At 42.0% G+C, this 20,999-nt stretch overlaps 1 protein-coding gene across 1 annotated transcript in view; it reads left to right on the forward strand.

Moving 5' to 3' along the window:
- The window catches only part of LOC115022120 (receptor-type tyrosine-protein phosphatase N2-like), a 181,074-nt gene that overhangs the window by 13,198 nt on the left and 146,877 nt on the right, over positions 1-20,999 (forward strand). Inside the window, exons 2-3 of the mRNA XM_029452999.1 lie at positions 3,864-3,914; positions 18,294-18,407. Coding sequence (XP_029308859.1) covers positions 18,299-18,407 — 109 coding nt within the window. The 5' untranslated portion in view covers positions 3,864-3,914; positions 18,294-18,298. The remainder of the gene's footprint in view (positions 1-3,863; positions 3,915-18,293; positions 18,408-20,999) is intronic.

Consider the following 20,999-nt stretch of genomic DNA (forward strand, 5'->3'; position numbering starts at 1 on the left):
GTGCTAGTAGTAGTATATGTAGTAGTATTAGTAGTAGATGTAGTAGTATTAGTAGTAGCAGTAGTAGTATTAGTAGTAGTATTAGTAGTAGCAGTAGTAGATGTAGTAGTATTAGTAGTAGCAGTAGTAGATGTAGTAGTATTAGTAGTAGCAGTAGTAGTATTAGTAGTAGCAGTAGTAGATGTAGTAGTATTAGTAGTAGTAGTAGTAGTAGCAGCAGTAGTATTAGTAGTAGCAGTAGTAGATGTAGTAGTATTAGTAGTAGCAGTAGTAGTATTAGTAGTAGCAGTAGTAGCAGTAGTAGTGCTAGTAGTAGATTAGTAGATACAGGTAGTTGTAGTTTTAGGCTCCGATCAGACACAGCGCTTTTTTGCAGGTTGTAAATGACGTCTGGCACTTTTCTGACAGATGTTTATTCAACTTGAGGCGTTCAGGGAGCTCCTGCACAAGTGTGACATGCGTACCAACACAAAAGCAGCTTCACTCTCATTATAAATGATATAACAACGCTCAGTCTGATCAGGGTTTTAGTGGCGGAAGGCTAGAAGATAGTAGCATAATAGATGCAGATGTAGTCGTAGGAGATTAAGACCAACGAGTAGACTCAGTTAAACTCAGACTAACCTGAGCGACCTTCATCTTGTCAGTTCGTCGTTGATGTTACCTGGTGTCCTGCTCGTGTCCTGCTCGTATCCTGCTCGTGTCCTGCTCGTGTCCTGCTCATGTCCTGCTCTGTTACTTTGTATATCTGTATGTTTATTAGCTTTTGTTAATAAAGCTCTCTTTTTGATTAAAATCATCATCTGCGTAGACTAACCTGAGCGACCTTCATCTGTAGCCAAAATCAAACATTAATCTATTTTGGCACTGTAGCGCTTTTATTGTGTAGCAGCTGCAGGAAGCACATTTGCTGCAAATGGCTTACACCACTATAGTTTATATGTTCTAACTCCCAACAACCATCTCCAGTCCCTAAATCTACAGCAGGCTCAGAAATGTCTATTTAACAGTGTGTAGAACTGTGTGTGTTTGTAAGAGCCAGAGAGCTGCAGACAGACAGAGTGTGAAGAAGTGTTACAAGCTGCCAGATCTCCTGTAAGTGGAGCAGGATAACATACGGCTGCCTCCCCTCCTCTCCCAGAGGAGCAATGAAGGTGCAAGTTTGAAACATCACCCTCAACCCAGTGTTAACTCAGGATACATGAAACACAAGAGACGCATTATTAAAGGTTCAATATGGAAGATATGCCAGAATTTAAACTTAAAATATTAAAACCATGAGCTAACATTATGAACAGAATGTGAAGAGGTAACAGCGTTGACGTTAAAGACGTCTGTGTGTTGTGTTGCAGAGATATCTACGGAATTTAGCATGCTAACAGCTAGCATTCGCTCCGTCCAGTGGGGGGGTCCATGGAAACAATGTTTTAGAAAGGGGGCGTTTATGCGTTTTTTGGGGGGTGTTTGTCATATAGCAGGTGTGGGGAACTTCCGGCCTGCAAGACGATCTGGCCTTCGAGTTAATTCATACACACGCAAAAATCAACTCCAAAAAAATTAATCCAAATTTAGGCAGCATTAGAATCAATCGGGCGACTGACTGTTTTTCCTGGCCATGGTCAGGGTCCTTGAACACAACCGGAACGTGTCATCACGTGGTCACGTCATGTCAAAAAACTTCAATATTAAACGAGACGGTCATTGACATCAGCGAACGCAGCATGGCGAGTGTAAAACAGAGAAAGCTGGATGCAGAATGTCGCACTTTCTAGGAAGAAATGGACGAACGATTATTTCTTTGTGGAAGTTAAAACCGTGTGCCTAGTTTGTGCCGACGCGCTTGCGGTGATTAAAAAAGGCTCTTGAGCGTCATTACACCACGAAACATGTCAAACTGCACGAGCTGAAAGGACGAGTGCGTTTGGATAAAGTTAACGCTCTTCGGCGGAGTTTGGCCCAACAAGCAGCTCTCTGCAGAGCGGAACATACACACATGGACAGATAAAACAGAAAGACACATGGATGAAAAAGCATGAAAGAAAGGTGAAATGAATGGGCTGTGTCTTAAATGTTTTAGCAGAGGTTCTGAGTTCAATAATTAGTACGGCCCTCAAGGATTTTGTAAAAATTGAAATGGCCCTTGATAGGAGCAAGGTTCCCCCCCCTGTTTTATAGGCTCTGCTGTTGTTAAATCTGAGATTTGAAAAAAAGAGCGAGGTAATGTCCTTGTATGCGTACATTTACTTGGCAATAAACCAAATTCTGACCAGTGTTCAGGCAGCAGACGAGCTGCACTCTGCTCGTAGCAGCAGAGCTAACATCTGCATCACTGCTGATGATTCAGGCTGTGTGCCTTTTAAAAAACGTGGATCTTTTCGCCTGAGTTTTTGAACGTTGGGGTCGACGTCGCTCCATTAATAATTACTTTGTTGGATCTTTGACTTTTTTGCACTTTGTAGTTCTCTCCTCTTTCCCTCCGCTATGTCTCTGACTGGAGATGTGCGCGCGCACATGTGTGTCGGGAGCAGAGCCCCGCCCTTCGTGAAACAGAGCAGAGGAAAGAATGTGAATGCGCAAAGCAGCAACACAGTAGACACAGAAACGTACACATAAATTAGATAAATAACATAAGCGTTTAGTTTATTTAATAAAAGAGAACCTGTTCAATGTGAAAAGTGAGTTGTGATTTGGCGCTATATATATATATATATATATATATATATATATAAAAGTTTGAATCTCAAACTTCTTACCATTGCATTTGACACTTCTGAATAAAATGGCGGGTAATTGAAGGTAAAAACAACTAAAATATATTTTAATAATAAAGTATTTGTTATTATTTTGAAATTGTATTATGTAACTTCAATCTCAGAGTATTTGAGTTTTTATAATAACATAATATCTAATGATAAGAAAAATGTATATAATCTAAATGTAATATAAATACTAAAGAATAATAATCATAATAATACAAACAGAATAATAATCAACATTAAAATTAAGGGGAGACAATTAGCCTACATTTTATTTGATGGGGGGGGGGCGGTAAGGGACCAGGATAATGGATAGGGGGCCCAAAAAAGGTTGAGAACTGATGTAGAGTTCAGTGAAGCTCCAGTCTGCCGTCAGCACAGAGAGAAGAAGACCAGCTGCCTGACTGTAAATATTACAGCCATGTCTGTTTTATAGTTTGTTTATTTGATTACCACCCGCACCACCTCGCTTCCTCCTCTCGGCAGCCCCGAGAAAGGGTGTAGCTTCAGTTAGCGACCTCTCTCCTCCCCCTGCTCTCCTGGCTGCGTCGCCACCGGGAAGACAAGACGACTAATATCTAATTGTCCAATATGTCCAATAAACAAAGTAACGTAACGTGACACGGACTACAGTCCCGTTAACATCAGTGCCCAGGGAACACGAATGTTGGTGTTGTTGCCCTGCTGACTGACTGACAGGCGTTACACAGGAGTAGATGCAAAACACAATATAAAGAATACATTAGAATACAATAAATATGCCAAACTACTACAACTTAAATATGCACATTAGAGATTGTACTGAGAGGTGAAATAATGCGCACTATTCTTTGGAGCAGGTGGCTCAGAATTACACTTTGAACCTTTAAGCAATCTAGTCTCATATTCCTGTTTTAACAACACTGTGTCGCAGGGTATTAGGATCATCATTGCACACTGGGAGCAGCCACTGTATGAGCCATATAAATAAAGATTCATTGATGTATTAATGTTGTGTTCTCACTCTCCTCTAAAGGCATTTTGTCTTATAGATAGTTTTTTATTTGTTTTGAATAGAAGTGTCAACCTGCTAACCAGTGTGTTGCTTTTGTGTGTCTCCGTAAACAGGTTGCCTGTTTGAGAATGAGCTGTGTTCACCGTATGAGGTCTGCGTCAACGGTAAGATGTCACACACACACACACACACACACACACACACACACACACACACACACACACACACACACACACACACACACACACTGATCTGCAGTAGTAGAAAATGTTCGTTTTACATCAGCAGTAACTTTATTTGGTTTATTTAACCACAAAAGCGAACGATTCTCTTCGGTCTTCATATACAAAAACAACATCAGGAGACTCTCAGAACAGATGATGAGAGATATTATTATGTTTGTGCAAAATGCTGTTTTTACAGAATGCTACAGTCGTTGTTTGTTTGCAGCCACTGTTGTTCACAAAGTGTCTAAAACATATTCAGTCTCTAATGAACGCTGTTGCAAGAAGCGAAATGTTCAGTTCTACTTTTACACAGCCCTCTTCAGAATCACTGCTGCGTTTTGTACTCACGCCCTCACAGCCACATATACATATGAACTCGTTCTGCGTTACGCTTCCCTCACGGCTTCTCTGGCATCAAGAGAAAAGAAACCCCTGCTGAGAATCAACCCAGTATCAAATAAAACATAAAATAATCTGCATATATTTTGGAATTTACCTCCGTGGGTTTGACAACTTTGTTCCCCAGAGTTGGAACTCTATCTGTTCTTTTGCTTTCTGTGTTTTATGAGTTTATGGTGCAAAGCAGACGTCACTTATCAACATGTGTGCAGGAGACAGAGAGCCAACAGAGATACAGAATACAGAATCTGTTGTATAATCTCATGGAGCATGCGACGGGCTGCTGCTGCAGGTGGCCCGAGCTGTCTGACCTGCTTCCCCACGTGTGTTTGTTTCAGGCGGGGCGTGTTTGTTCTGAATTCATTAGCTCGGTTGTTTCCTGTGTGCACGGCGTCCCTTGGAAATGTGCCCCGTAATCTAACGCTGACAGAAGAGTGGATGGAAGGAAAACAAATCACAATGTCAGCTGTGACTTCTTATTTTTAGCCGAGCTCAGCTCTACGTCTGTTGTGACGGCCGCAGGTGACCTTGTTTCGGCTTTTGTGAAGAAAGCAGCTTTTATTTTGATAGTTTGTCTTTGCTGCTCGACCTTTCTGTGCTCTGCTGGTCACACTCACGTCTTCTCTCGTATGTGATGCTGCAGGATGGAGGTTCTAGTCAGAACACACAATCAGGACTGTAACTGCCGTCGAGAGCGTGAAGCTCGTGTCCTGCAAATTTAGTCTTTAACTTTTTACATCCCGGCCCGCGGGATGACTTTGCAAAGTGTAAACATTAGTTGTTTTGATCATAAAGTAAAATACTGTTCCAGATACCTGTGACGAAATGTTGTGTGCCTTTGTAGACACACTGATCTGTACGTTGTAACACACATGTGTAAATTATAACTGATAATATTGTTGAAATTCCACCTTTGTTTCTTAAGAAATTTCAAATTTGAACATTTTCAGAATGTACTTGTATTTGTTTTGCACTAAAACGAAGGGAACATGTGGAGTTGAGATCACATTGTGCTGCATGTGGCCCCTGAACTAACATGAATTTGACCCCCCTGGGTTAGACTATCATATAAGGAATCCTCATGAAGGAGCTAAATGACAAAACACAACACAAATTGTATTTCTATTAGTTTTTCTTTCTTGTATCTAACCCTTACATAAAAGGGGAAATGATAGAAGGAGAAAATGCAAAGTTGAAACATAAAAAGAGAAGACTTCTATGTGTGTTCATGGCTCAGTAACTGTTGTCTGACAACAGAGGGAGAAGAATTTCACCCATTCTGCAGATTTCAGTGACGCTCACAGTTTTGTGGTTTGTTGCCTCGCTGGCTTTTGAGCTGTAAATACAATTTTCTGCTCCCCTTCGTCCACACAGGGCATTAAAAGCCTCCGTCGGATGCTTGTTCACTCGTCGTGTTGCTGTGATGGAGGACTGTGACTGATCACTGACATTATTTTGAGTGACGTCTGCTGCTTGTAATCACCCTGCAGCTGCATGGTAGTGAATATCTGCCCAGTTAATAAATATATATATATTAGTCCTCCCACACACTGCTCAGCATTCTCACCACTCACACACTCAGGTGTTTGTTAGGTACACCTCTGATACAACACTACTGCACTACATCATGACACAATAACAGAAACACCTCTCAGTCTAACGCAGCACAGACTACACACGGTGCAGAATGAGCAGAGACGACCGACAACAAACATACAATTAATAATTAGATATGCAGAGCAGTTAACACACACGTCATCATTACACACATCATATCTCAATGTGCTGCATTATGTCCTGTTGTATGAGACGGCTTTACTTTGAATTAAGTGTACATAATAAAATAGAATATCAGTTTGTCTGTCTAAATTATTAATATTAATAACGTAGTAACATTCAGCATCATGATGATAATTTAAGCATTACAGCTCTTAATCAGCTAACCCAAGCTAACCTGAGCTAACCCAAGCTAACCCAAGCTAACCTCAGCTAACCCAAGCTAACACAAGCTAACACAAGCTAACCCAAGCTAACCTCAGATAACCTCAGCTAACCCAAGCTAACACAAGCTAACCTCAGCTAAGCCAAGCTAACCTCAGCTAACCCAAGCTAACACAAGCTAACCCAAGCTAACCTCAGCTAACCTCAGCTAACCCAAGCTAACCTGAGCTAACCTGAGCTAACCCAAGCTAACTCAAGCTAACCTCAGCTAACCCAAGCTAACCTCAGCTAACCCAAGCTAACCTCAGCTAACCCAAGCTAACACAAGCTAACCACAGCTAACCCAAGCTAACACAAGCTAACCCAAGCTAACACAAGCTAACCTCAGCTAACCCAAGCTAACCCAAGCTAACCGCTACAACACAAAGTAAACAAGTTGTCTAATTCTAAGCTAATTCATGTTGTACGTTACTTTGCACCGAAGCATGTTGTTGGGAAATAACACGAGAAATGTCGGCTGTGTGAACAAATCAGGACGCAGTATTTATTCTAACCCAATAACAACATGATGACACAAAAACAGTTTTGGTGAAGCTACTCGCCCCCTCCAGCGAGCCAGGTGAGGCGAGGCTCCGACAGCTGGATCTCACAGTGGAAACGTTGGCTGCAGCTCGAGCCATTGTTCTCACCCACCGTGTGTCTGACCTGCTACAATAGCCGCCGTCACGCTGCCCCTCGCCTGCTGCGGGGGTGATTGGCAGCTCAGACTCTATCAGGACGCACAGCAGCTCTGATTGCCTCAGCTGGCTATAATCTCTCTGCAGAACAAACAACAATGAGTAATGATGGTGTTGTTCAGCTGAGGACATTCTCTCTTTCCAACAACAAAGTGTGACAACTCGAAACATGTCTCAATACCCAGTGGAAACAAGTTGTTCTTTTTACCTTGGCATCGGAAGACATTTCAACACACTGAACTGCACACTGTGTGACAATATTATTCAGAACAATATGCTTTTATTACCCGGAACATTTGAAGAATTAAAGAGGCTTTCCCCGTGTCATATAAAAACATAATAACGTTGTTACCATCCAGTTGACCCTGCCAGATTCAGACTTCACAGTGCTAATAATCAGACCAGCAGACTCCCCTTCAGTACCTTCAATGTTCACTCTCGTGCCAGCTGCACGAACGTAATCATGAATATCCAACAAAACACATTACAGCATGTGAGCAGATTGAAGATGAGTCCCAACGTCACGCCTCGTCCTGTGCTTGTGCACCATCAGCCATTATGAAACCGGATGATTCTGTAATAGATTATGAAACTGAGCAGGACATGTATTAACATATTCACTGTGATTCGCTCCTGATGGCTGTTAATTTAAAATCCATCTCTAATGCAGCCTGTGAGAGCAGGAAACTCTTTCTTTATGATCTCATGTCTCAGGCCTGATACAGTGCATTCATGTCTGCAGGACAAAACACAGCAATGTTACATATTCCACGTCTTAAATGGGCTTTTGACCACCTTAAACAAATCCTCAGACAAATGTACCTCCAGCATAAAAGATTCATATTCATATTCAACTTTAATGAGTACAAGTACTGGGACAACGAACTGCAGTTAGCATCTAACCAGAAGTGCAAAGAAGCAGTAAAGTGCAGCGTAACGTACACGTATACCACAGGAATATAAATATGGCAGATATGAAACTACAAATAGTATCAATAAATGTGAACACATCATAATAAATAATACGAATAAATGTGTGCAAAGAGTGAAGTCACTGGGTATCCAGGTGTGTGTGTGTGTGTGTGTGTGTGTGTGTGTGTGTGTGTGTGTGCGACTGCCCCCCCCCCCCCCCCCACACACACACACACACACACTGTAAAACCACACAAAGTTGCATTGCAGGATTGAAACAATAACCCAGGGTTCAGTAGGCGTTAAAGAGTCCACACACCCCTGTGGACTTTCTTTGCTATTTTTAAAGCGTGTGTGTGTGTGTGTGTGTGTGTCCCCCCCCCCCCCCCCCGACATGTCTGGGGCACAGAAGGAGAACGGCTGCGTGGAAAGACGGCGCTCCATCTGTGACTTGACATGTTCGCTGTTCACAGCAGACGGAGCTGTGTCACATTCGCAGCTTTATTCCTCGTTATAGTCAGAAATGTTTCCGATCGTCTGTTTCATCTAAAGTGATGCAAAGTAACAGGATGCAGTTTGATTTGTGTTCGCTTCAGTTCACCTGCTTTTGATCGCAGTCCATTTGATTTAATCTGATGTAAGAATTTCATTAATAACCGTCTTAAAGGCCATTTTCTGCAGAATCGGGACGTTTGCTAACTTTTATTTTTCCAGCCAGAGAGATAAGGACGGCTGCCTGTCAGTTATACTTCCTGGCTTCCTATGTTTTAAATGCTTTAACTAGGGCTGCAACTAATTACTTTCTCGTCGAATGGAATCATCATTTTGTCCATTAAAATATGTTAAAAGACATGTTTCTGTTTGTTGCACTTGGTTTGGCGTATTTGAAGCTGTTGTACCTGTAAGATTCTTGCTGTTTGGAGCCGAATCCTCATTAATTTGCACTTATTTTAAGTCGTTAAATGTTAAATGTAATGTGTCAGAAAATAGACAGAAATACTCGTTGTAATTTCCTTATGTCTAGATTTGTCAAACCAAAAGACTCAAACCCAAACATATTCACTTTGTTGTTGCGTTTTTAATGCAAATTCTTATTTTGTTTGTCATTTCCTGACATAATGTATTTATGTTACGGTCAGATTTCACAAAATACGTTATAAAAAGACATAAAACCTGTTAAATTAAAAATAAACTAAGAACCATGACAAACAGATGATATTGGAACAACTTGTCTGCGTGTTTTCTGACCGTCGTTCAGCCTCAAATTATATTTCTCAGAGTTTTACAAATGACTTGATCTGTGTAGGAAGTGATGGATCATATGAGTTAGTGAACTGAACCCGGCTGTTCTCACACACTGTTCGCAGCCAGACCTACAAAGGTCATGCTCTACAATTCATAATATATCTCACACAATCTATTTGTTTGTAATCCACGTAATTGTGAACCAGGAAGTATAAAAAAAGTGTGAAACCACAATTGATTCATCTGTCTTGTGACTTCCGTACGGAGATATTTTAACCCAAAACACTCCACAACAATCCATCTTTATCTCAAGTAGTTTTGTTTCCTAAACTTATCCAAGTTGTTTCCTGTGAAGATGGAAGTTTATTTTGAAAAGACTGAATGCAAACAGCAGGAACTGCAACGTGTTCGTGAATCACTTTTCGTGAAACCCGAGGACACGTTGACTAAAAAGGTCTTTTTTCCTTTAAGTTATAGGATTTCTTTCTGAACACGCAGCTAATAATCCTGGGGAGACATGTCTTCCATCTCCTGCTCCATCGTGGAGACGTGTCTTCCATCTCCTGCTCCACCGTGGAGACGTGTCTTCCCTCTCCTGCTCCACCGTGGAGACGTGTCTTCCCTCTCCTGCTCCACCGTGGAGACGTGTCTTCCCTCTACTGCTCCACCGTGGAGACGTGTCTTCCCTCTCCTGCTCCACCGTGGAGACGTGTCTTCCCTCTCCTGCTCCACCGTGGAGACGTGTCTTCCCTCTCCTGCTCCACCGTTGAGACGTGTATTCCATCTCCTGCTCCACCGTGGAGACGTGTATTCCATCTCCTGCTCCACCGTGGACACGTGTCTTCCCTCTCCTGCTCCACCGTGGACACGTGTCTTCCCTCTCCTGCTCCACCGTGGAGACGTGTCTTCCCTCTCCTGCTCCACCGTGGAGACGTGTCTTCCCTCTCCTGCTCCACCGTGGACACGTGTCTTCCCTCTCCTGCTCCACCGTGGAGACGTGTCTTCCCTCTCCTGCTCCACCGTGGAGACGTGGTCTTCCATCTCCTGCTCCACCGTGGACACGTGTCTTCCCTCTCCTGCTCCACCGTGGAGACGTGTCTTCCCTCTCCTGCTCCACCATGGAGACGTGTCTTCCCTCTCCTGCTCCACCGTGGAGACGTGTCTTCCCTCTCCTGCTCCACCGTGGAGACGTGTCTTCCCTCTCCTGCTCCACCGTGGAGACGTGTCTTCCCTCTCCTGCTCCACCGTGGAGACGTGTCTTCCATCTCCTGCTCCACCGTGGAGACGTGTATTCCATCTCCTGCTCCATCGTGGACACGTGTCTTCCCTCTCCTGCTCCATCGTGGACACGTGTCTTCCCTCTCCTGCTCCATCGTGGAGACGTGTCTTCCCTCTCCTGCTCCACCGTGGAGACGTGTCTTCCATCTCCTGCTCCACCGTGGACACGTGTCTTCCCTCTCCTGCTCCATCGTGGAGACGTGTCTTCCCTCTCCTGCTCCACCGTGGACACGTGTCTTCCCTCTCCTGCTCCACCGTGGAGACGTGTCTTCCCTCTCCTGCTCCACCGTGGAGACGTGTCTTCCATCTCCTGCTCCACCGTGGAGACGTGTCTTCCCTCTCCTGCTCCATCGTGGACACGTGTCTTCCCTCTCCTGCTCCATCGTGGAGACGTGTCTTCCCTCTCCTGCTCCACCGTGGACACGTGTCTTCCCTCTCCTGCTCCATCGTGGAGACGTGTCTTCCCTCTCCTGCTCCACCGTGGAGACGTGTCTTCCATCTCCTGCTCCACCGTGGAGCCACCAGGTGTTGATTGTGTCCCTCGGCTTCACAGTCGGAGCTGTAATGGAGCTCATCTTGAAGAAGCTGGCTCAGCATGGAAAGTACAGCCTCCAGTTACGCTTTAATTGGCCTCAGTTAACTCAGAGAGCTGAATTGGATTGTGTGCCTGTGATAATCGTTGTTATTGCTGCGCTATATACAGAGTGTAGAAACATTATGTTCCCTTTTTCATTAAATGAAAATGACCAGGGGGGGGGGGAGAAGGTTTTTAACAGTAACATGGAACATGCAAAGTGATCTGCCTGAATTCAATCTGGATGTCCCCTGCACTGAATCTGGACTTCAAGGATGTCTCACAGTGTTGGACTTCCAGACACAAGATATGAGCCGAAGATTTAATAACTGGAGCAGCGGACGAGGTGACGTTACTGTAGAGCGAAGTCCACCGAGGTCGGAGGTCAACATGTAAACAAAACACGATTATTTTGTGCAAAGAGACTTTACAATATTACGGATTGCACCTTTAAAACATCCCTTACAGACCTTACATGATACTGAATCCACACACACACACACACACACACACACACACACACACACACACACACACACACACACACACACACACACACACACACAGCCCCCGTACACTGTTTCCCGTTGATTAGCTGCGAGGGACTAAAAGCTCTCGTTGGAAATTGTCATGGCAACAGGCTGAACCGGCCCATTACCCATCTGCGCCCTGTTGCACGCCGTCTGCCTCCTGCACATCGCAGCATGTCACAGAAACCTCATGCAGGCGACCCGGGCTCAAAATATCTCCTCAAAGATTGTTTTTAATTATTAATCTGTGACGTTGATCCCTTGCGGTTCATGTTTTATTTTTTATTTTTTGCAGTTGTTGAAAGCGTTTAAAAACTTCCTCCTCGATCTTTAATTTCAGTTGGAAAAACTGAGCAATTAGCAATTAGCATGAGCCAATACGGGTAATTAAAGGTAATTGGTCAGATGTCAGAGTGGAATCAAAAAACCATAAGTGACGAGCAGCAGGTTAGCAAAACAAAGTGTGTGTGTGTGTGTGTGTGTGTGTGTGTGTGTGTGTGTGTGTGTGTGTGTGTGTGTGTTTATTGATCAGCACCACGGACTCAGTGACTCATTGACGCGCTGACGCGCTGACTCATTTCCTGTCTGCTTTTCAGGTTTGGAGTAAAAGATAAAAGATAAAAGATAATTTGCAAAGTAAAAAGAACAATTAGCTTCATGATTTCAGAGAATGTCCGGTCGGTCTCTTTCAGTTCAGGCATCGATCAACGTGTGTCTACATGTTTAAATTTGAACTACCATCCTGCAAAATCTATTTAATGGCTCTCTCACTCGTCCTGCTCTCCCAGCACACACACACATGCACATGCACATGCACATGCACATGCACACACACACACACACACACACACCATCAAGCACACACATTGCGAGCACGTTCAGAGCCGGTTCTTGACATCTATGAAGGAAAGCCTTTACTTTGCACAGCCAGTCGGAGCGGCCCAGACGCTGCCAAGCGATGCCAGATGTCACTGATCTTGTGGCGGTGCAGTCTGTGAGGGATGATGGACTTGTGCGAGTCCCCGGAGGCAACAGATCCATTAAGACGTCTTCTTCCAGTTCATTAGGCAGCACTCAGCTGCTTTCAGTCAGCGTGTCCAGGCACAGCAACACGGTCCAAAAGGAATTCAACTTCAGCTATTTTCTTATTAAGTGAACATTGAAACAGTTTCCCTGTGACACCAACATATGTTAACGCTTTAGCACTCTGTCGATCGAGGGATTGCATTTTGCAAAAGTAGAATATGCTTTTATTAAGCTTTATTAATTAGCAAAAGTTCAATTATCAGAAACTTATGCTTTTAATCGCAAAGTGCCAAAGAACTTCTCACTTCCTGAAACGCATGAAGGCGCTGCAGTGGATCTGTAATCCTGATGCAACAGGTGCAGAAGCTCCTCTCAACATCTACATGAGCTGATTCATCCATTAATGAAATCTGAAATCTGAAATCTGCACAAATTTAAATTAAAATTAAACCGAAATGATAATAATAAGAATTATAATTATAATAATCTTTATTTGTATAGCACCTTTCATACAAGAACTGCAGCTCAAAGTGCTTCACAGCAAAAACATAACAATTAGTACAAGATTAGACACAATAAGAGCATTTACAGAACAATAATCACCGTGTTGATGTACATGAGTCTGAAGTAGCATTATAACAATAATAGTATAAAAATAGCAGAATTAAAATAGTATAAAATAACATTGGAAATCATGCCTAGTTTCCGTATCTGTGCCGTACTTAACGACCCTCCTGCCGGGAAATCATGATGAACAATAAATAGTTTGAACCTCGCTCCCCCGATGAAAATTGCCAAAGGCATACACAAGGTGAAACTGCACGGGTTAAAAACTCAACAAAACACGTGATGCAGACGTTCAGAGAAGTTTATTTTTGTATTTTTAATTAAATGAGCTGTATTTGAGCAACATCTGGTCATCTCCTCCATCTCACAGTAACCTGTGCTTCTGAGAATGGCCCTGTGAATCCTCATTGTGATCTAATCTGGACCATAAATCACAAGAAGACATGTCTGCCTCTGAATTACGGCCCTCTGGTAGTGAACCGGGATAAATCACCGAGCCTCGGATATGCATGAGGATAATTATGAGAGATCATTCAAGATGTTCCCTCTGGGAGAAACATAAACGCAGTTTTATGAGATCAGAGCTGAAGAGAGGTGGTGCAAGTAGTTCACTCATGTTTGCACTTTGTCGCAGTTACACGTGTCGTTGAGCCATCCTCGTTGATATTTGACGTTTGCTTTATGACATAACACGTGAAGAGGAAGCTGTTCTGCTGAAACTGAGCAGGAGGTTTCAGACTCAGGGTTTATCTTTTAAGCTTGACCTCTCTCTCACTTATGCCAAGTGGAAAACGGGGATGCACCTTTTGAGGGATCATCAAGTTACGAAATAAACGACAAGACACCGAATGACTACCAATGAGATTCAGTGCATCCTTAGTGCAAAGCATGTAAAGTGAGCACGGTGGGTCGAGACACCACATGTAACCTTCTAATCTTATTTAATATACGTACATTCAGCAGAGAATGTTCACCAGACCGCAGAGACGTGCTGTTAGCTTTAGTCTTTTGCAGAACAGAGAGAATTTGAGTGTTTTCCCACTCACTTCAATCCACCATCTGAATAACCACAGTGGTTCCTGCTTCGACTCTTCCCGGGGAATATCTTGCAGCAAGTCTGACCTGGAGCTGCGAGGGATTCAGTTTCCTGCATGAGGGACATTTATAACGTCCAGGCCCAGTGTCAAGATAATCTAATTTGAATGTTGGCCTTGATGCTGCAGCTCTACACGGGTTTTATTATGAGGGATGATTCACATGTAGCTCCTGGAAGACACAGAGATGTAAGTGCATTAAGGGAAGAGCAGGCTCATAATGATGATCTTCCTCCGCCTGGTGAGGCTTCAGAGGACAACAACTAAACACATTTGTTTTCTATCTTTACATTTCCATCGGAAAATATGTTTATGCAAACTTAAAATGAAGTAAAACAATGACACAATCGTGGCCTAAGCAGTGCACTGGTAATGTATTACATGGCAGAGACGTTATTTCACACATGATTTATTCAGCAGCTTCAGGCATGAAACTTCTGTTATATTAAGGAAGTTTGTGTAAATGTGACAATTTCCTTTGCAGAAATCCTGCTCCTCCTTTTCTCTCCGTCTCTGTGCCCTCTTCCTCACTTCACTCCCTCTTCCTCGCACACCCACAGCACTTCTCACTCCTCCGTTTCATTGTAAACAACATAATATGCACTCAGTGAAACATTTCAGAGTAATTACAGCAGCGCCGACCAGACGCCGGTCTTCCTCCGCTGACGGTTAAATGGAGCTTGCAGTTTGATTGAGACGGCGAAAGTGACGCAGAGGCTATTTATAGACCAGAGGCCTGGATTAGCATTTAGAAGTGTCATTATGCAGCGCGCACACTCTCCCACGCACATGCACGTACATTCATACGCGCAGATATGCAGTGAAAGGCACGCTCAACCACATAGAACCGCAGACTCGAGCGTTGACATACAAACAGCACAGATGCGAACACGCACACGGATTCGGCTAACTTCTAGCACATTCTTGCGTCATCTGCACTTTTAATCCACGAATGGAAACTCAACCCTGTCCTCTAGACATTACATTTAAATTCAACTATTTTGCAAAGTAATACGTCGTAATGCAGCCGATTTACTTTACATTACTTTACATTACATTACATCACTTTACATTACATTACTTTACATTACTTTACATTACATTACATCACTTTACATTACATTACTTTACATTACATTATATCACATTACATTACTTTACTTTACATTACTTTACATTACTTTACATTACATCACATTACTTTACATTACTTTACATTACTTTACATTACATTATATCACTTTACATTACATCACTTTACATTATATCACTTTACATTACATTACATCACTTTACATTACATTACTTTACTTACTTTACTTTACTTTACATTACTTTACTTTACATTACATCACTTTACATTACTTTACTTTACATTACATCACTTACATCACTTTACATTACCTTACATTACTTTACATTACTTTACATTACATTACTTTACATTACTTTACATTACTTTACCTTACATCACTTTACATTACTTTACATTACATCACTTTACATTACTTTACATTACATCACTTTATATTACTTTACTTTACTTTACATTACTTTACATTACTTTACATTACATTACTTACATTACTTTACCTTACATCACTTTACATTACTTTACATTACTTTACATTACATTACTTTACTTTACATTACTTTACTTTACATTACTTTACATTACTTTACATTACACTACATTACATCACATTACTTTACATTACTTTACATTACATTATATCACATCACATCTCTTTACATTACTTTACATTACGTTACATTACTTTACATTACTTTACATCACGTTACATTACTTACATTACATTACATTATATCACATCACTTTACATTACTTTACATTACATTACTTTACTTTACTTTACTTTATATTACATTACATTACATCACTTTACATTACATCACTTTACATTACATTACTTTACTTTACATTACTTTACATTACTTTACATTACTTTACATTACATCACTTTACACCACTTTACATTACCTTACATTACTTTACATTACATCACTTTACATTACATCACTTTACATTACTTTACATTACTTTACATTACATTACTTTACATTACTTTACCTTACTTTACATTACTTTACATTACATCACTTTATATTACATTACTTTACATTACTTTACATTACATTACTTTACATTACTTTACCTTACATCACTTTACATTACTTTACATTACTTTACATTACATTACATTACTTTACATTACTTTACATTACATTACTTTACATTACTTTACATTACACTACATTACATCACATTACTTTACATTACTTTACATTACATTATATCACATCACATCACTTTACATTACTTTACATTACATTACTTTACTTTACTTTACATTACATCACGTTACATTACTTTACATTACTTTACTTTACTTTACTTTACATTACATCACGTTACATTACTTTACATTACTTTACATCACGTTACATTACTTTACATTACATTATATCACATCACTTTACATTACTTTACATTACATTACTTTACTTTACTTTATATTACATTACATTACATTACATCACTTTACATTACATCACTTTACATTACATTACTTTACTTTACATTACTTTACATTACTTTACTTTACATTACATCACTTTACACCACTTTACATTACTTTACATTACATCACTTTACATTACATCACTTTACATTACTTTACTTTACATTACATTACTTTACATTACTTTACATTACATTACTTTACATTACTTTACATTACATTACTTTACATTACTTTACATTACATTACTTTACATTACTTTACATTACATCACTTTACATTACCTTACATCACTTTACATTACATTACTTTACATTACTTTACATTACATCACTTTACATTACTTTACATTACTTTACATTACACTACATTACATCACATTACTTTACATTACTTTACATTACATTATATCACATCACATCACTTTACATTACTTTACATTACTACATATTACATTACATTACTTTACATTACATTACACTACATCACATCACTTTACATTACTTTACATTACATTACTTTACTTTACTTTACTTTACATTACATCACATTACATTACTTTACATTACATTTAGCTGACGCTTTTGTCCAAAGCGACTCACAATAAGTGCAAACAGTCATGAGGACAGCAGGATTCTTGCAGGTACATTAACTTGTGCAGAACAATATAAGTGCAACGTACAAAGAACAGAATCTTAGCACGAAGGTCTGTCAAGCAATGATACCGTGTGAGGAACCTCATCTTTATACCCCTCAGGTGACCCGTAGGGGTGAAGGAATAGGGTGAGGGGAAAAGTACTGCTGCAACTAGTTTAAGACCGGACCTGTGTCAAACACAGCCCCCTGTGTCCTTATCAATGTACTGCCCCCCCCACCATAAAAACCAAACCTTCACCCCGTATCATGCGACAACAATAAAAACAATAAAGCAATTTAAGCAATGCAGTATGTTTTCACTACAGTACTTCACCCTGAAGTGTTTCCACTGAGCTGATGGACCTCTGCATCTTATAAGATGTGATAATGTACATGCAAAACAGATCGTTGACATGTTGTGATGTCAACAGAACAGCTTCATTATCCCTGACACAGTTTGTTCAACTACTGGGAGGACGTTTCTGACGTGTATTGCCAGGTATTGACAGGTTTTTCAGAATCATCAGTCAAAGTGCTCAGAGTTCCATTCTCTCCACCGCTGCTGTAGATCGATAGATGCCACGACCGCTAAAAACAACTCCAGGAAGTGATGGAGCTGTCGGGCAGATGTGATGCGATGCCAATGTTTTCATTGTTAGGTGGCACCAAAGACACATTCCTGATTCATTGCCAGACAATTGAGTCAGAAAAGAACGAAAATGAAAGATTTGTAATATTTAGCCTTTAAAATGTGTAAGTGCGTGAAATGCAAAATCTAAATGTGAGTTTGATTCTGTAATTAAAGTGTGTGTTGGTGTGTTGGTGTGTTGACAGACGGCATGTTTGGGAGGTGTCACCCTGTTCCAGTGAAGGAGGTTTACACCTACGATGTCTCCCCGTCTGTAGTTCAACGCTTCAGGACGCTGCTGGAGAAGCTCTCCAACAGAGGTACACACACACACACACACACACACACACACACACACACACACACACACACACACACACACACAGACATAACAACTAAATAAAGCACCCTCGAATTTTACGAAGACGATTTTACATTTAGCTTTTTCTTTATTTGTTGTGCAACTGTGTCTCCCACAAATGATACATATATGTACATGACTATATATATATATATATATATAGCATCAAATGACAAATACATGTCTCATATAGCGTACATACATCGAGATGATGAAAACCCAGCGGCCCGCACTGGGTTATGGTCAGTTGGATGAAGCTTTTTCTTCTGCATGTGGGAGTTCTGTGTAGGAGTGAAGCTGGAGCGAAGAGCTGTTTAGCTCACACAAAGAGGGCACAACATGCGGAGATGGACAGAAAACCATCTTCTGCTAGGTTCGTCACAAGCCGGTCCCCACTACGAGCAGACCCATCTGTAAAGGACTACAGACACAGACATGTGTTAACACAATGTTCTGTTTGTATAGTATATAAACTAAACTTAACTTCACTTTACTGTCAGTTCTGCCGTATGTACAGGACATATAGAGCATCGGTGTATATACAAGTACTTGGATAAAGACAATATAATGCAAATAGAGATGAAATAATATGTGCAGGAAATATGCCAACAACAGGATGCGTGTGTGCCTAAATGTTTTTAGAGAGAAGCTGCTGCTGTGAGGGGTGAGTAGGTTTCAGTGCAGACTTCTTGCAGGCAGAGGAGAGAGAGTTCAGTGTCCTGACAGCCTGCTGTATGAAGCTGTTACACAGTCGGGTGGAGGAGCTCAGAGGCTCCGGTATCTTCTCCCAGAGAGGACACTGTGGGATGGGTGGGGTCACTCCCAAAGCTGGCGGCTTTGCGAGCTCTGCAGGTGTTGTAAATCTCCAGGAGGGAGGGGAGTGACGCACCAGTGGTCTATCCATTCTCATTCACCCCGCGCTGCAGGGCCTTGTGTTCGTAGGCAGTGCAGCTCCCAAACCACACATGCAGCTGGTCAGAGAACTCTCCATGATGTAGAAGGAGACAAGGATCATGTATTGTCATTATGCAACACGGGGTTGCACAAGGCGTTGCAGTTTTAGCCCATTTTGCTACACAAAGAAAAACATGACAGAGCAACACAGTAGTGCATTTTTGAATGTGCATCAGGAGGAATATAACCAGCAGCAACAAATACAATTCTCTGGGCAGATCGTATACAAAATGTCCAACAACTTTGAAGTTTGAGCATCAAGCATCATTGATGTATACACAGAGTCCTCTCGTCCTATCAGGGTCCTGCGCTCTGTTCTGCGGTCCTCCCATGCAATGCCATGAGGGAGCCAGGTCTTTGTTAATATGTTAATAACAGTCTCTTATCTCCCGTTTCTGGGTTAGCCTGAGTCTTATTTCATCCAATTCACCAGCCAGGAGCAGACTGGGTCCTAGCTGGGTTAGCTTAGCTCACATCTCGGCTCCCCCCCCCCCTCCCGGGGTGGTCCACTCCGGTTTCAGTGGCATTTGGTCGGCAGATTCTGTGGGCGGTGATCGTCTCAAGGTCCGCTGCACTTTTATCGATTTTAATGAGTGCATCTCTGTCATATGACGTATGTTCTCCAGTAATAAAGATGAAAAGACAACACATGTAGCGAAGTTCATGGAAGCTACCAAGCTACGCTACGCTGCTGGGCTTTCTTGGCCAGTGATGCGGTGCGATGTGTCCAGGAGAGGTCCTCGTTGATGTACACACCCAGACAGGTGCTGCTCACCTGTAGTTTGACTCTGTAGTTGCTGATGTAACCCAGCAAATTTGACAAAGGGGTTGAAACTGTGAGTTGGTGCACAGTAATGGGTCAGCAGACTGAAGGGCAGGGGACTGAGCACGCATCCTTGGGGGGCCCCGTGCTCATGGTGTTGGTGCTTGATGTGTTATTGACAATCTTTACTGACTGCAGTCTCTCAGTGAAAGAGTCAAGTATCCAGTTACAGAGCGAGGTGTTCAGGCCCAGCAGGTCCAATGTCCTTATCAGCTGCTGAGGGATGATGGTAGTGAATGCAGAACTGAAATCTATGAAGAGCATTCTCACATAGGGGAATTTCTTGTCCAGGTGACTAGTCTCTCAAAGCACTTCATAATGGTGGGGGTCAGTGCGACGGGTGGTGGTTGTTAAAGCAGGTCGGGGCTGACTTCTTTGGCAAAGGTTTGATGGTGGTGGCTTGGAAGCAAATGGGGACAACAGCCTGATACAAGGACGTGTTTAAGATGTCTGTGAAGACATCCTTGAGCTCTTCTGAAGAATTGTCCACCACACTCAACACACGACCCGGTAGGTTGTTGAGTTGGTTCAGCAGAGAGCCGTTGCTGTCATAGGCCTGTGATGGAGGTGTGCAGTCTGTGATGGTCTGAATCCCCCCCAACAGGCTCATTCAGGCTCAACATTCTCAGTGTACTCCTGTATGTCAGTGTCTGGTGCAGAGGTGGCACCATCAGGCCTCATAGGTCACTGTTTCTGAACTGGTTTTGTGACTGTCCCTCGTGCTCTGTATGCTGGCTTCAACAGTGTAGTCAGAGAGGCCCAGGTGGGGGAGGG

The sequence above is a fragment of the Cottoperca gobio genome, chromosome 17 (genome assembly GCF_900634415.1).
Source record: "Cottoperca gobio chromosome 17, fCotGob3.1, whole genome shotgun sequence".
Lineage (NCBI taxonomy): Eukaryota > Metazoa > Chordata > Actinopteri > Perciformes > Bovichtidae > Cottoperca > Cottoperca gobio.